At 26.4% G+C, this 15,290-nt stretch overlaps 1 protein-coding gene across 4 annotated transcripts; it reads left to right on the top strand.

Annotated features, from left to right (window-relative positions):
- The first annotated feature begins 4,203 nt into the window (after nt 1-4,203).
- On the top strand, nt 4,204-13,985 carry LOC141534145 (uncharacterized). Of its 4 annotated transcripts, none has more exons than XM_074253294.1 (4): nt 4,204-4,777; nt 5,698-6,822; nt 7,462-8,517; nt 12,981-13,985. In XM_074253294.1, exons 1-4 carry the CDS (start codon nt 4,408-4,410, stop codon nt 13,052-13,054), a joined length of 2,625 nt encoding a protein of 874 aa, XP_074109395.1. In that variant the 5' UTR covers nt 4,204-4,407; the 3' UTR covers nt 13,055-13,985. The 4 variants fall into 4 exon arrangements, with proteins under 4 accessions (XP_074109395.1, XP_074109396.1, XP_074109397.1 ...); XM_074253295.1 differs by having other exon boundaries at nt 12,920-13,044; XM_074253296.1 differs by lacking the exon at nt 12,981-13,985 and having other exon boundaries at nt 4,204-4,439; nt 4,511-4,777; nt 7,462-12,433.
- The last annotated feature ends 1,305 nt before the right edge of the window (nt 13,986-15,290 follow it).

Here is a 15,290-nt window from a genome sequence, read left to right as displayed (position 1 = left end):
TTTAAATTAAATAAAACTTGAACTTACTTTTCATTTTTTTGAAAATCCCTTTAACATTTTTTAACTAAAATTTTGAACACTTGAAAAAAAAATTTTTAAAGAATTTTTTTTACAATTTATAATTTAATTTTTTAATTTTTGAATAAAAAAGTAAACCACCAGTGATATGAATAATTTAAAAAAAAATTACAACATTGAAGAATAATTATTATCCGTGAACCTCGCAGCCGCGGCGCACAAATCATACTGAGTGTGACTCGCGGGCTAGATAAACTTGTCTTTCTCCATTATGCTGGCGGTCTCCTTTCATCTCGCTCGGCTTAGCTTGCGCATCATTTTTTAAGTACCGAGAGATTGCGCGGTTGTAATATTCGCGATTTTAAATGCACATACTCATTATAAATTTGTCCCTTTTAATCTACCTGAAAAAGGAAAAAAAGTTAAATTTTTGGTTTTGTAAAAAATTAACAAAATTGGTTGGACATTAATTTAAATAAACTTTATCAACATATTGATGTCAGTGTGAATTATTTTGCACTGCGTTAACAATAAATATAATAAAAACAAACGTTGTTATTTTATTCATGACCATACTCGATCATTATAATATATATGAAATTGGATTTCATAACATAACACATACATACCTTATACTCTCGAGAGTTATACGTGAGATTAAAATCTATGTTATTTTAATATCACATGTGATTTATTCCATTATTTTTATTCGGTTAATTAATTTATTAAAGTCGAGTCTTTTGCACCAACGAGAAAAAAATATTAACAGGATTAAAAATTCATAAGAATTATTTTTTATTTTATAGTAATTGTACATTATTAGTTATTTTTTTATTTTTCTATTTCAAATTTTTTATTCGGCTGTAAAATTTTAATTTTACAAATGAAAAAGCTGTCAAACACCCGCATCGCAGAGCTTGAGTTAAAATTTGATTGTCTTTTAGTGAAACATTTTTTAACTTTACATCTCAATTATTTCACCCTTAATCTTGTCCTCAAAGATTAATGTAAAAAATATTCCTAGGGTAATTTTTTAAATTTAACGTTTTAAAAAAATCCTATATATTTATCAGTACACAGAAAAAAAAATTTACTTGAATCAAGTAAATAATTTTGAACAGTATCATCTTATTTGATTCGAGTAAAAAAATTCTTAAAATTCTTAAGAAATTTTTTTTTATTTAACAGCTGGTCCCTACGATTGCAACTTTATATTTCTTTCCTAGACAAAAAAGAATTTTGAAAAAAACGCTCTGCTACGTAATAGATTTTTTAATTATTTTTCGTCTTGATTCAAGACAATGAAACTCTTCAAAATTATTTTCTTGATTCAAGAATTTTTCTCTTGATTCAAGTTATTTTTTTTTTTCAGTGTACAGATTTATAAAAAAATAATTTTGTCTTCTCTTCAGTAAAATATGTAAAATCCGCTTAAAATTCAAATTATTTTAAGCTTTAAAACGGTACAATGAAATAAATCTCTCTCTTAAAAAAAAATGATACATATTATTCACAAATAAATATTTAGTTTCAGCTCCGGTGGAATACAATTAAATAAGAGTGTTTGAATATAAAACAGCGCATAAAGTGTCCAGAATGTTCTTTTGCAGAATTCCGTGTCCATTTAATTGGACACTTTACCATTGACGAATGAGTGTTAATAAAATTTCCGTGCTTGCATACTCTTAAAATTCATCACTCTGTATTCCGCATTTAGTACAATTGATATGTAACCAAAAAAAAAAAAAAAATATCTTAAAATAACAACGACGCTGTTCTTTACGACTAGATGAATGACAGATCGCTTATGCAATTTCTATTGGAAGCTAGAAAATATAATATTGATATCAAGTAATGTATACCCATCTGAAATATAATATAGTGATTCTGATATTATATTGAATTTTTCCGGAGAAATATAAAGCAATAATAATCATAGTCGCTGAGGTGGTTTTTGTCAGCTTCCAACATTGAAATCTTCAGGGATGCTCTTGCACATTTTATGATAAAACTATTTTTATGTAATTTTTATTTTACTTTTATGTCGCATATGTAAAATATTTATTATCGAATGTATGTATCTATGATTTTGATTACAAAGTAATCAAACTTTTGCAAACAATTTCACAAATTAAAATCCCAAAATTCATCAATCTAAAAAAATAATTTACAATTTTTTGATTAATATCGAAAATAAAAAGTTGTATTGAAGTAATTTTATACATTGCCATCGACAGCATTAAAAGTCCGTTCACATAATATAATAAAGTGCAACATCTCTATTCCGGGGAGTACTAGTTATCACTTCTGTTCAGTTATCTCTTTGCTCAGCTTAAACTTTATTCAATAACATATATTACACTTTGAATTTTAAATTTCAAGACCAGCGGTGTGAATTCAAGGAAGCGCTCTGTGAATTTAATGGTTTTTATAACGTTTGCTGTGTATAGAAAAGTTTTCTTCATTCATATCAAGGTTCAGTAAATTTACTACCAAGCAAGAGTGGAGAAACGAATAATAGTTTACGACAAATAACTGGGTTAGGTCATAATTATTTTGATGCAAGTCTTCTATTTGATCTTCTTTCCTTTGATCTAACCTCCTCGTCATCTTTCCAGTCTTTATGTAGAGTTCTTTGAATTACGGAAGTTTTTTATTTTGGAATTTATCGACAAAAAATTTTGAAGTCAATTAAAATTGACTTAAATTATATATTTCTCAATTTAAAAATTTTTTTTACTTAAAAAAAAAACAATGAAGATTTTTAAAATAATTTTTTTTGTTTGAGAATTTTTCTTTTGAATGAATTTGACCTTTTTTTATAAATTAATCACTATACTTTTATTTTTTAAACTTCTTAAAAATTTTTTTCTACTTAATATTTTTAGTTCGATTTTTTATCAAAGCCTTTTATATTTTTTAAAAACTGTTATCTATTGAAATTAATATTTTTACTCAATTTTTACGGTTCTTATGTATATCATACATTTTAAAATACTAAAAATTTGTTTATTTGAGGAAAAAAATTATTACAAAAAAAATTCTACATGTAGAAAATTAGATAAATTATATATGCAATTTTTCAAAAATATTTTTCTATTTCGAATTAAATAATTTAAAAGGTTTTTTTTTTGTTTTTAATTGAAAAAATTAAAAATATTAGTGAAAATTAAGTTAGCCGACATCTAAAATTAAAAAAAATTTTTTTTAAACTTTAGTATAATGTAGGAAAAGGTGGGGCAAAACGGCCCACCTGGGGCTAGAAGGCCCACCTCAAAAATTGACCAAGAATTTATTTTTCTAATATTTTTTCATCATATTTTGGAGGTGGACCATCTTGCTCCCCCCCCCCCAAAATTTTTTTTTTGAACTTTTGAAAAATTCCGGTGAATTGAGTCAAAGTTGGACGAGAGTAAATCCACTTGATAGTAGAAAGCCACAAAAAATAAAAATGGCTTAAGTGGGCCGTCTTGCCCCACCTTCCCCTATAATCAATTTTTTTCATTAAATAAATAAATTTTTGGTATTTTAAAATGTATCATTTAGATAAGAACCGTGAAAATTGAGTAAAAATATTAGTTTCAACAGATAATAATTTAAAAAAAATATAAAAGGCTTTGATAAAAAATCGAACGATAAATATTAAGTAGAAAAAAATTTTTAATTATTTAAAATTAAAAGGAAGTCAAAAATTAAAAAAATTTTCCGATGTCATGAAAATAAATTTAGCAGATATTTAATAATTTTTAGAATTTTTTTTAACAAATAAATTATGGGACAAAAAATTGACTTTTAGAAATTTAAAAAACTTAAAAATAGCAATTTTTTAAAATAATTTTTTTGTTAAATAAAATTTAAAAATTTTTTAGTGACTGCTAACTTTAATGTCGGCTAATTTAATTTTTATAAATTAATGACACCGCGCCACCTGCCTCAGACAGCCGATACTAATTTTCCCTCCGGGTAACAGAGCAACCCGCTCTTACGGTGACAGCTGGAAATACAATACCAACAAGTGATAAGTGTCCAGTTCTGTTCCTCATTCACAGAAGAGATTTCTACAGTGAATGCGAAGTATATATAACAACAGTCCGAAAACTAAACAGAGAATGGAGTATGGATAAGGTAAAAAGTTTATAAAAACAGTCGTCGACAATGGATTGACGTAGTATGAGTAAGGCTACTAATAATAACAATAATAAAAATAATAGTAGTAGAAACAATAACATTAATAATAGTAATCACAAGCATCACTCTCAAGCATACATATTACTGCTAAAATAATAAATAATATTTAGAGGAGTATCTAAAATTGGATACATACGAGCATACGTGTATGTATCTGGATGTACAATATATATAATAAAACTGGAGCTCGAGGAATTGAAGATGGCGACGTATTTAAAAAGAACGTCAAAATTGTACGATCTAACAATGACACACGCAGCATCAGCAGATAATAATATTAACTTCAGTGATTTAATGTGTCCAGTGTGCCGAGGCATATTAATAGAACCCGTGACGCTGCCCTGCGACCATAACCTATGTCTGAGGTGTCTCAAAGGTGCCTTGAAGCACAACAGTCTCAGTTGTCCTATGTGCAGAGTCAGAGTGGGCTCATGGCTCAGAACCGCCACCAAGAGTGAAACTCTTGTCAACAACAACCTCTGGGAGTTCATCAGGTCCAATTACCCCAAGGAGATTCAGGACAAAACCAATGTTATCATCAATGATGTTCCCCACATCAACAATCAGCCTGGTGAGTCACTTTTTCTCTCGAATAGTTGCTTATAAAATTTTATTTTATCTTCTTAACCTATAAATAATAATTGTCACTTTTTTGTTTATTTTAGATTAAAAAAATTCGAGTGTTTTATTTATTTTTGGTATTATAAACAACGTCAAGTTTTTTTTTTTTTTTTTTTTTTTTTTTTTTTTTTCTTTTGGGAACAAGTTTATAATTTTTTGTTTGGAATTGTTTGTTTACATAATTACTTTTTATGAAAATGAAGTTAGCTGACATTTCAAAATTTTTTTGAATTTTTTGTTGGATATATTAATTAAAAAATTAAAAAAAAAATTCACATGTAAAAAACTTGAAAAACTACAAGTGCAATTTTTTAAAAATATTTTTGTAGTTGTATATTTAATTTAAAAAAAATGAAAAATTTTTAGACGTCTGCTAACTTCAGTGTCATTATTTTTTTGGCCATTAATAATTAATTTTAAAAAATAAGTTTTAAGATTATGACATTAAAGTTAGCTTGACAAATTTTTAATTTTATTTAACAATTAAATTGATTCTAAAAAATTGCATTTTTAATTTTTTTAAATTTCTAAATGTCAATTTTTTTTGTCATAATTTATTTGTTAACAAAAGTTCTTAAAATTATTAAATATCTGCTAAATTAATTTTCATTTAAAGATTTTATTTTGTAGCATCTGTCAAATATTAATTAAAATTTTTTTTTTAATTAAATTGATGAAAAGGGTTTTTTTTAATGATTTATTTTTTAGAAAAAATTAAAAAAAAAAATTATCGTGCTCCAAAAAAATTAATTCAATTTAGATAAAATGAACTAATTATTTGTAAAGAGTAATAATGATTTAAGATAAAAGTTTTCTCATATTTTGACTAAAAAAAAAAATAATGATACTAAAGTTATAAATAATTTCCAGATTACACTCAAAATATACTAAGCAGCGGCGGAGGAATCCACTGTGGATACGAGCTGCAGCTGAAGCTAGCTGAACAAGAGATGTTACGCCAACGAGAATCCGAGAGACTGGTAAATGAACAATATTTGCGTAAATTACATGAACCAGAGCAGGATGATAAGCAGAAGCTCACGCAATACGCGCAGGATCGTTTGTTAGCACGCACGCTTACCAAAACGCAGTTACTTGACAAAGAAAAAACAATAAAGTACTACAATGAGTGTTTAAAAAACACAACACACCAGCCGAACAAGTACCTGGTACCCCAGTCCGGCGATTGTCTGCAAAACGAGCTACTGCAGTTCAACAACAATAATAACAACAACAACAACAAGCAATTGCTACTCCCTGCATCGGACCCTCTGCAATTGAACAGCCACCTCTTCAATTTGAACAGTATAAACATAAAAACAGGCCCTGCGAATTTACTCTCGAGGAACATCGACAATGACATCCGGATGTCCAGTAACATAAATTTAATGGCGACGAAGCTGCAGCCGATTGACACCAGACAGAGTTTCTCGAGCTGTCCCAGCAAGCCTTCTTCAATAGTCAGGACTAAAGACTGCTGTCAGCTGGTGCCGTCGTCCTCACTCTCGTCGACGCTGTTGATCCCTAATATTCTTACTCTGAAGCAGCAGACGATGCCTAAAATGAACGCCTACATCACTACCGAGCCCGGGTGCTCCAATTCAACCTTGAATTTAAATTTAAACTCCAATTCTAAAATCTACGGCGATCAAAATGAAGAGGAGCTCCGTGTCCCGGCAGATTTACTCAGCAACAATAAGAAGAATTTAGCTATGGAGATTTGCGTGATGACCACTGGAATTGTTGATGATAAGCAGCAAAGAGTTAGTGCTCAAAGTGCTGGTAGTCACGACAGCATTAACCCGGAAATTCATCATTTTAAGCCGATTAAAATCTTACCTAGAACGCCTTTGAAGCTGATGCCAGATGGAAGGCAGATAGATCCTAAAATTGTCAGGGTTGTTCCTGTTCTTAAGAGAATTGGCAATCCGGTATTCAGGGCACCTTCTGTTGGGCATTTTAGACGAATTGGTTGTACTTGGAGCGCATTTAAAGGTGATTTTTTTTTAATTTTAATTAAATAAATTAAGGGGTTTACATAGGTTTCCTTCGGGAAAAAAATGGTCTATTTTAAACAATTTTTTTTTAGTAGAAAAAATGAAATATTTTATTCAAACTTATTACTATCTTGAAGATACATGTTTATTTAGGGATTACTGAAATTTTGAAAAAAAAAAAAAAAATATTAAAAACTTAAAGAAAAATTTTCTTTTTCTTCAAAAGAGGATTTAATAGCTAATACAATTTTTTATTAAAAAAAATTTTTTTATGAAAATTTGATCCTTGAATTTACATTTTGGTATAGATTTTATCAAAAAAATTTTTGATTTTTTTATTAATTGTTTCGATGTAGCTCTACTTATATTTGGCCATAAAATGAATTTTTTTTTTCTTTTTTTTTTTTTTCCCATTTTATAAGTCTTCAAAGTTTCATAAATTTTTTTAAGAAAATTGAAATAGTATTTTGATAAATTATAAAATCATATTTGTTTCAAAACCTCAGAATTAAATTAACAACAAAATTAAAAAAAAAAAAAAATAGCTAGTTATTTTTTTTTTTAAACTAACAAATTTCAATCAGGTAGTAAGTAAATATAAATAAAATAAAATAACTAATGAAATTATTCATTTTAGGTCGAATAAGACAAGAAGCTCGTATAATAAACACATCACCAACGTGGAAATCTCCCCAGAATTCCACGGAATTAAATCAAAACCAATCAAAAACACAATCACTGTCCCAAGTGTCCACCGAATCGAATTCTCCAAAACAGAATCTTTCAACAGAAACAACTGAGGTAAATAAAAATAATCATCTTATTAATGGTACAGCAGCGGCCATAACATCACCACCGACATTAACTTTAACTTCCACAAAGTCAGCAAAGGCAAAATCAAAATCCTCCAAAAATGGTGCTTTGAAACGCAATAAAAATAAAGCAGATTTATTGCCTGATGATAAACCAGCTTCTCTGGAGGATTCTCAGCAGAAAGCTAATGAAGTTCCTATTATTGATGATAACGAGTCGCAGGCGATGGAGAATATCGCCGAGAGAATAAAGCGCAGGAAAGTTAACCAGGAACCGAAGACTACCTACAAAATTGAAGATGACGACGGTGAGGATTGCAATGGCGGCAAGATCAAGAGCAGGACACGGAAATCATCGCGTAAAGTAGTGAGTGGCAAAGCAGAGACGGAAGACACGGATAAAAAAATTAAGACACCGAAAAAAGTCACGCGAAAGCGAGGAGAGCGTCTGAAGGTGCTGAAATTTGAGGATTCAGTTGACCTGGAGGACAAATCATCGGATTCGGAAAAATTAACGCGTAAGCGTACAACGAGAAGTTCTGCTAGAAATTGTAAAAATAAATTATTAAGTTACATTGGTGATGATATTGATAATGATAATGATAATGATAATAATAATAAAATTAATGGCGTACATGGTAGTAATAATGATGATGATGATAATAATGATGAACGTGTGATAGTAGAAGAAGAAAACATAGAGAGGTTATCGCAGCAAGAAAAACAAGACTATGAATTAGCTCGAAGATTACAGGCTGAATTTAATGAAATGGAACTGGGCATCTCCAGGAGGACGAGAGGCTCCAAGCGAACGCCGAAATCCTCCGATGATTCAATTCCTCTGAACGCGAGAGCCCTCGAGATCAGGAAGAAAAAACGCGGTAATATTAATATTAATGGAAAATTAATAGCTAACGCTACTAATGCTAAACCAATAACACCAGCAATTAAATCTCGGCGTAAACGTGATTAGATCGTTGTTTGTAATTATTGTTTGATTGAGATTTTTATATGCCGTCTGCTTTTTAATTCATTTGGTCAGCTGTTTCATTTTAAAAGATTCTTTTGGTAAATAATTTAATACTTCTTTTTTTTTTTTTTTTTTTTAATTATTTGGTTTAAAATTTTTCATTAATAAAAAGTGTAATTTTTTTTTTTTTAATAAGATAAATTTGAAAAATGTAAAAAATTTCAGACAATGTTTTTAAATGGGATACACGGAAAGAACAAAATTACACTGCATATACTCAGTGTAATCTGTGGTGAAAAAAAATTTCAGATAATATCAAATATCGTCCAGATTATATTAAATTGATTTTTGGATTATACTCCGTGTAATCTCCGATTTGACCAAGTTATTTTTCTGGTTATACCACCCTAGATTACACTTGATATAATCCGAAAAAATATCCCGGATAATTTGAATTATACTCAGTAGAATCTTGGATTATATAATTTTTTCAAAAATTGTTATATTCAACTTTTTTAATTTATAAATTTTTTTGAAAATTTGTTGAAATTGTGATAATTAATTTTTTATTTAAATTGTTCATTTTTTTACGCATTTTGCAAAAATGCAATGCAATACATGGATAGAAAATATTTGAGGTTCATTTAAGCACAATTTTTCCGATAATTTGGGATTGAAAAATTTTTGGTAAATATTTTCAAGTGGGGTCACTATTTTAATTTTTATTTTTTTGAACAAAATTTCTATGTGATTCTATTGATGTATTTAAAAAAAATTGATTACCACTATTTCCACAAATTTTACAAATTTTCAAAAAAATGCATAAATAAAAAAAGAAAAAAAAGTTGAATATCACAATTTTTGAAAAAATTATATAATCCAAGATTATACTGAGTATAATGTGGGAGGATATGCAGTGTAATTTTGTTCAGCTGAAATTAAAAATATAACTTTAAATTTTATTATGAATGTAAATTTTAAAAAATTAGTAAATTTTTGATGAAATGATTTTTTTTTTAATTTACTAAAAGATATTTAATGCTATATTTTAATATTAAAAAGTAGGTGACAATGCTCTTTAATTGCGATAATGAGTAATTGTTGAAATGGGTTTCGTGGTAACTTTTTTATGGGTTATGGAGAGAAAAAAGAATGATGTGCTTATAAAACAATGAACAAAACCTTCCAGCTTGATTTTAAAAATATTAATTGATTATTATTATTATTATTATTATTATTATTATTATTATTATTATTATTATTATTATTATTATTATTATTATTAATTATTACTATTGTTATGTGGAGGGTGTGAGTGTAATAAGTGATTTTAAAATAACAATGTATGAGATAACTTTGCGTACCTGGTTAGTGTGGAGGGCCGCATTAAATTTAATGTAATGGTATCTGGACACTATTTATTGTTTTTTTTTTATTTTTATATTTTTTTACATTGTTATTTTACCTAATCATCGGATTTTAAGTTACACATTTAAGACTACTTCTGGTTATTTTTTTTTTTTTATTTAATGTAAATTTTTTTCAAGTTCGGAAAAAATTGGGGGATGATTTAGAAAAAAATCTCGTTAATTTTGGAGTTTAAAAGGTGATAATTTAATTTTGAAAAAATTAAGTGTAGGAGTAAAGAAAATTTTTATTTGAATTAAAAATAAAAATTTATAGCACTTTATTTGAAGGTGTTTTTTTTAAAAGACAAATTAATTAACTTAAGATTAAGTTAAATCCAGGAATAATTCATCTTTAGTGTATTATGTATATATAGATATGCTTAAAATATGCAAATCTTAAATTTAATTAAGTCTCGGATTAAAAAGATCGACTTTGAAAATCCATAAATAATTTCTAAGTTAAAACAATACTCTAAATGTATTTATCAAATTTTATAATTAAAAATATTCATGAAAATTATTATATTAGCAAAAAATTTATTTTAAATAAAAAAAAAATTTTTTTAATTAGTAATTAAACGACTTAATCGTATAAGTGATCTCTAGACCAGTGAATTAGATATTTATTCTCGATATTTTCAAAAATTAAAACCAGAATTGTCTTTTAAAAATTCTAAGTATTTTTTTATCCAATTATTGTATTAAATACAATATTATTTATAAATTCGGAAATAAATTGAAAATTATTTTATAAATTATCAATTAAAATTATTATTTTTATACTGAATCTGTGGAAAAAAAATTCTTTGTTTGATAAAATCTCTCAAAGTAATATTTTTAATGTCAGCTCTAAATTATACATATTGATATTGAACTATATTAAAATTTTTAACGTAATCATGTAAAAAGATACATTTTTACATTTTTTCAACCATTTATTGGAAAAATATATTTAAATTATAAAATAACTTCAGATACCGTTACATTAATTTTATTTAAATATAACCTACATAACGTAAAACAAACAAAAAAAAAATTATGTTAATGTTTTTGAAAGATTAAAAACATTATATAAAATTAAAACTTGTAAATTTAGTGTGTGAATTTTTTTATCTCGTTTATTGTACACAGTATTAGGATTAATTATTTTATAATGTAACGTTACAACAATAATTATAATTATTATATTATATAATATTATTATATGGTTATTTGAGCTTCATTTATTACTATAATTACTATTCTTTCTGTTGAATATATATAAATATTAATAATCTCCAAGATCGACTATTTTAGTAACTGTAAATCCTGCTGCCATAAATATATTTTCAATAGCCGTTGCAATTGTTTAATAACAAATATATTTATCAAATTGTAATCGACTAGCAAAAAGTTGACATTTTAATTATTAATTTTATTAAATAAATATAACGAAAAAAAAAATGTAGACGTGTATGCGCATGATTCGCGCAAGCTCGGTAAAGCGGGCTTAATTGACAAAAAACTACACGGATATATATATGACATATATATAAAAGAAAAAAATTTTTTTTTAATGCAAGAATTATTTTTCTGTAATTTAAATTGCTTTAAAAAATAATTTTATATTTGAAAAATTTTGCTGGATAAAAAACTTGTAAATAAATCAAATTCCGTTCGATAAAAAAATAAGTTTTAAAATAGCCATCACAATTTTGGATCTCTAAATAAATAAATTGATAAATAAAAAAAAAAAAAAATAGTACGTAGAAACTTTTATGAAATTTGACTCAAAAAAAAAAAAAAAAAAAAATATACGCAGCTAAATTACAGCAAAAATTTATTGAATAGCCAGTGCAGTAAAAAAATAACTAGATTAAATGCTATGCATATTTAGTATGTATTAGAGTGTGATTACGTGATAGTTTTACGAGAAGAATTCTAACTGCTGAATAATAAAAATAAAAAATGAACATATATAAATAAACAGTAATAATTATGTACTAATAATTGAATGGAAAATATTATAATAAATGAAAGAAAGAATGAGTCGATGGTATATGTCGTTTGCTCACGTGTGATTTTTAGTATGAAAATATTTTATACGTCAGTGTGCAAGAAGATATAACAATAAAATTAAAAAAAATTACAACAAAACTAAAATTTAAATATAAATCTCTTATTGTAAAGTTAATAAAAAAAACAAAACAGAAAAACAAAAGTTTAAAGTTATAAAATAAAAAAAAAAAAAAAAAAAACATATGAGCGAATTAAACTCGAATACTATGTCGAGTGTTGTACTCGAAAATTATAAATGGTAAAAACAATAACATACTGTGAAAAATGATAAACAAATAATTTGGTTTATTTTATTTTGAAATCTGAATCAAAATTTTTTATATTTTATATTTTAATTTCAATAAATTATACTTACTTAAATTTTTTTCATAAAAATTTAATTTAATAAAAAAAAAGAATGGCTTTAAAAAAAATTGTACTTAACCAGGATTTGAACCCGGGACTTTCAATTCCATCTCACTTGATTCTATCCACAAAATTGTTGCTCTGATCAACAATATTTTTGATATTTTTACTGTCCGTTTTTTTATCATTCGTTTATTTATATTCAGAGAGTACACAAAATTGATTTAAAAAAAAAAAATTTTTTTTATCGAGTTATGCGTCTTTGAAGTAGAGGGAAAAAAAAGCCGTATCCTCGTCGTCATGATTTCGGCTCTTGTGGTCATCTGAAAAATAAAACAATGATAGATTCTTGATTAGTGCAAATGTCGCTATCTCATGAACCAATAAAAAATGAAAATTTGAAGTTTTTAATAATTTAAAAAAATTCGAGAAAGTTAAAAAATTGATCTTTTTTTTTGTTGCCGCTATTTTATGAAAAAAAAATTTTTTTTTTTTTTTCAGTTTTGTGATGAGAAAACGACATTTGTACTTATCAAGAATCCATCATGGTTTCATTTTTCAGATGATCACAAGGGCAGAAATCATGGCGACGTGGACCCGGCCTTTTTTTTTCCTTTCTATTTTAAGGGCGCATAACTCGATAAAAAAATATTTTTTTTTGAAATTAATTTTGTGTACTCTCTGAATATAAATAAACAAATGATAAAAAAAATGGACAGTAAAAATATCAAATGCTTTTTTTTTATCGATTCTACACAGAAAAAAAAATTAACTTGGTTCAAGAGAAAAGTTCTTGAATTAAGTAAAATTTTCTCAAATCAAGAATATTGAACTCTTCAAAAATATATACTTGATTCAAGAACATTTTTTTTTCTGTATAGATTAAAAGACCTCCTTAAAAAAATAACTACCTTAAAATATTTATAATTCATTAATAAATAAAAACATAAATAGTCATCAAGCTTACGCTTAAATTATAGCACCATAATATTTCCGTTTCTCACCATAAAACAATAAAAAGTATAACATAATACTTGTATTACTCGTATAACACAACACTTTGATATATATTTCCATTGGTTGTTTCTTTTTAATGAACTGTTTTCTTTATAGGTCAAGTAGTTAGTAAAATAGATCTCTCATAACATTTTTCTTTTTATATTTCTCTTTTCTCGCTCTTTATATCTTTTTGTTACAATTAATCTTGCTTGAGAAAATACAGATTTTATGTTTAGTCATTATTATTATTATTATTGCTAAACCATAACATATTTATTTATTCGCTTTGTTTTGGTTTTAGCTTTTTTTAATAGAGAATACATTTTTTTTTTTTAATGGAAGTGACAATTTAATTATTCCGTGAGTTGCCCATTTATTTTCTCAAAATTAATTAATAATAAATTAAAAAATAAAAATTGACAGCGAAAAAAAAGGGATATATATTTGCAAGCTAAAGCTCAAACGATGTATTAATTTAATTTAATAAAACGAAATGAATAAATGACAAATATTGGTAAACAGAACTAATTGAAAGCGTGTACGGTGCTGTGTTGTCGCGTACGCGGATTGGATGCATTACACAGAGTTTTAGTACTTAAGTTCAGGTGATTATCCAATAGTCCGACAACCAGGGCCGAGTGTCGTAACACTGTGACGTCACGATTATATCATATCATCACTATTGTTTACCCAATAAATGCGCGAGCTTGCTCATCTATTTACAACACACTCTACTTTACTCTATTACATTAACTCTACACTCTCAACTCTCCATTCCACATTCTACATTCTCCACAACTCTTGTTTCAATCCCATTCACTAGTCATAATTAATAAATACCCATTAACAATAATTACATTTCCTTTGTATCAACCAATGTCATCATATTATTATTTTATCGTTAATGCTTGCTAATTAATCAATTACTTCATTTATCAACTGATAATGATCAAATTTTAAAGCTTTTACAAATGTTACACCTCCCTCCAAAAAATTTTCGTCGGTCCGATAGCAATTTACGGAGTAAAAAATTTTACGTCAAAAAATTTTGTGTTGAAAATTTTTATGTTAAATATTTAACACTTTTTTGTGTTGATTTAACAAAAAAAATGTTAAATTTACACATAAAAGTGTTAAATATTTTACAAAAAAATTTTTAATACTAAATTCTTTAACGCAAAATTTTTTACTGTGTAAGAAAAAAAATTTTTGAATCAATAATCAATAATATGGAGAAGCCATTGATTGAACTTACAAAAAAAATTAGAAGAAAATTTTTTTTTTTAGAAAATTTAAATTTTCTTTAAGAAAAATCCTTAGCAATTTTTCTGTATCTTTAGTCCTTAAGGAGGTACTGCGGCAAATAAAGACACCAATAGATTATGGCTATTGGTTTCTTTTTCTCACGCACTAGTTCTGCCTCTTTTTACAGACTATCGCTCACTTTCTTCCACTCACATAAAATATCGAAATTTGCTAACTTCAAAGATTTTTTATAAAAAAATAAATACCGCGCGTTTATATTATTTTTGATAAAAAATACTTGTTATAACTATTTAATTAGATATTCTAAGTTTTTCAAAAAAATTCTAAGAAAAGAATGGTTGTTATTCAATAAAATTTTCACTCTAACTACTGTCAGGATAGGGAATACGTGTTAGATGTACGATTTTTAATTGCTAATATTTTGAAAATTAATACCGCAAGGACTATTAAAAGAAATTTATTGATCTGATCAAAAATTGAATTTTGGCAAGCCAAAAACGACCAAAATTTTGGGTAAACTTTTTTTTTTTTAAACGCCGCCATTTTGTCAATTTTTGATATTTTTTTTTCGAGCGTGGGTCATCATACGGAAAATATCTTCTAGTTT

This window comes from Cotesia typhae, unplaced genomic scaffold (genome assembly GCF_013202065.1).
Source record: "Cotesia typhae breed Kobodo isofemale line unplaced genomic scaffold, CoteBio_Ctyphae scaffold_13, whole genome shotgun sequence".
In the NCBI taxonomy this organism is placed as follows: Eukaryota; Metazoa; Arthropoda; class Insecta; order Hymenoptera; family Braconidae; genus Cotesia; species Cotesia typhae.
This window is presented reverse-complemented; position numbering and strand designations above follow the sequence as displayed.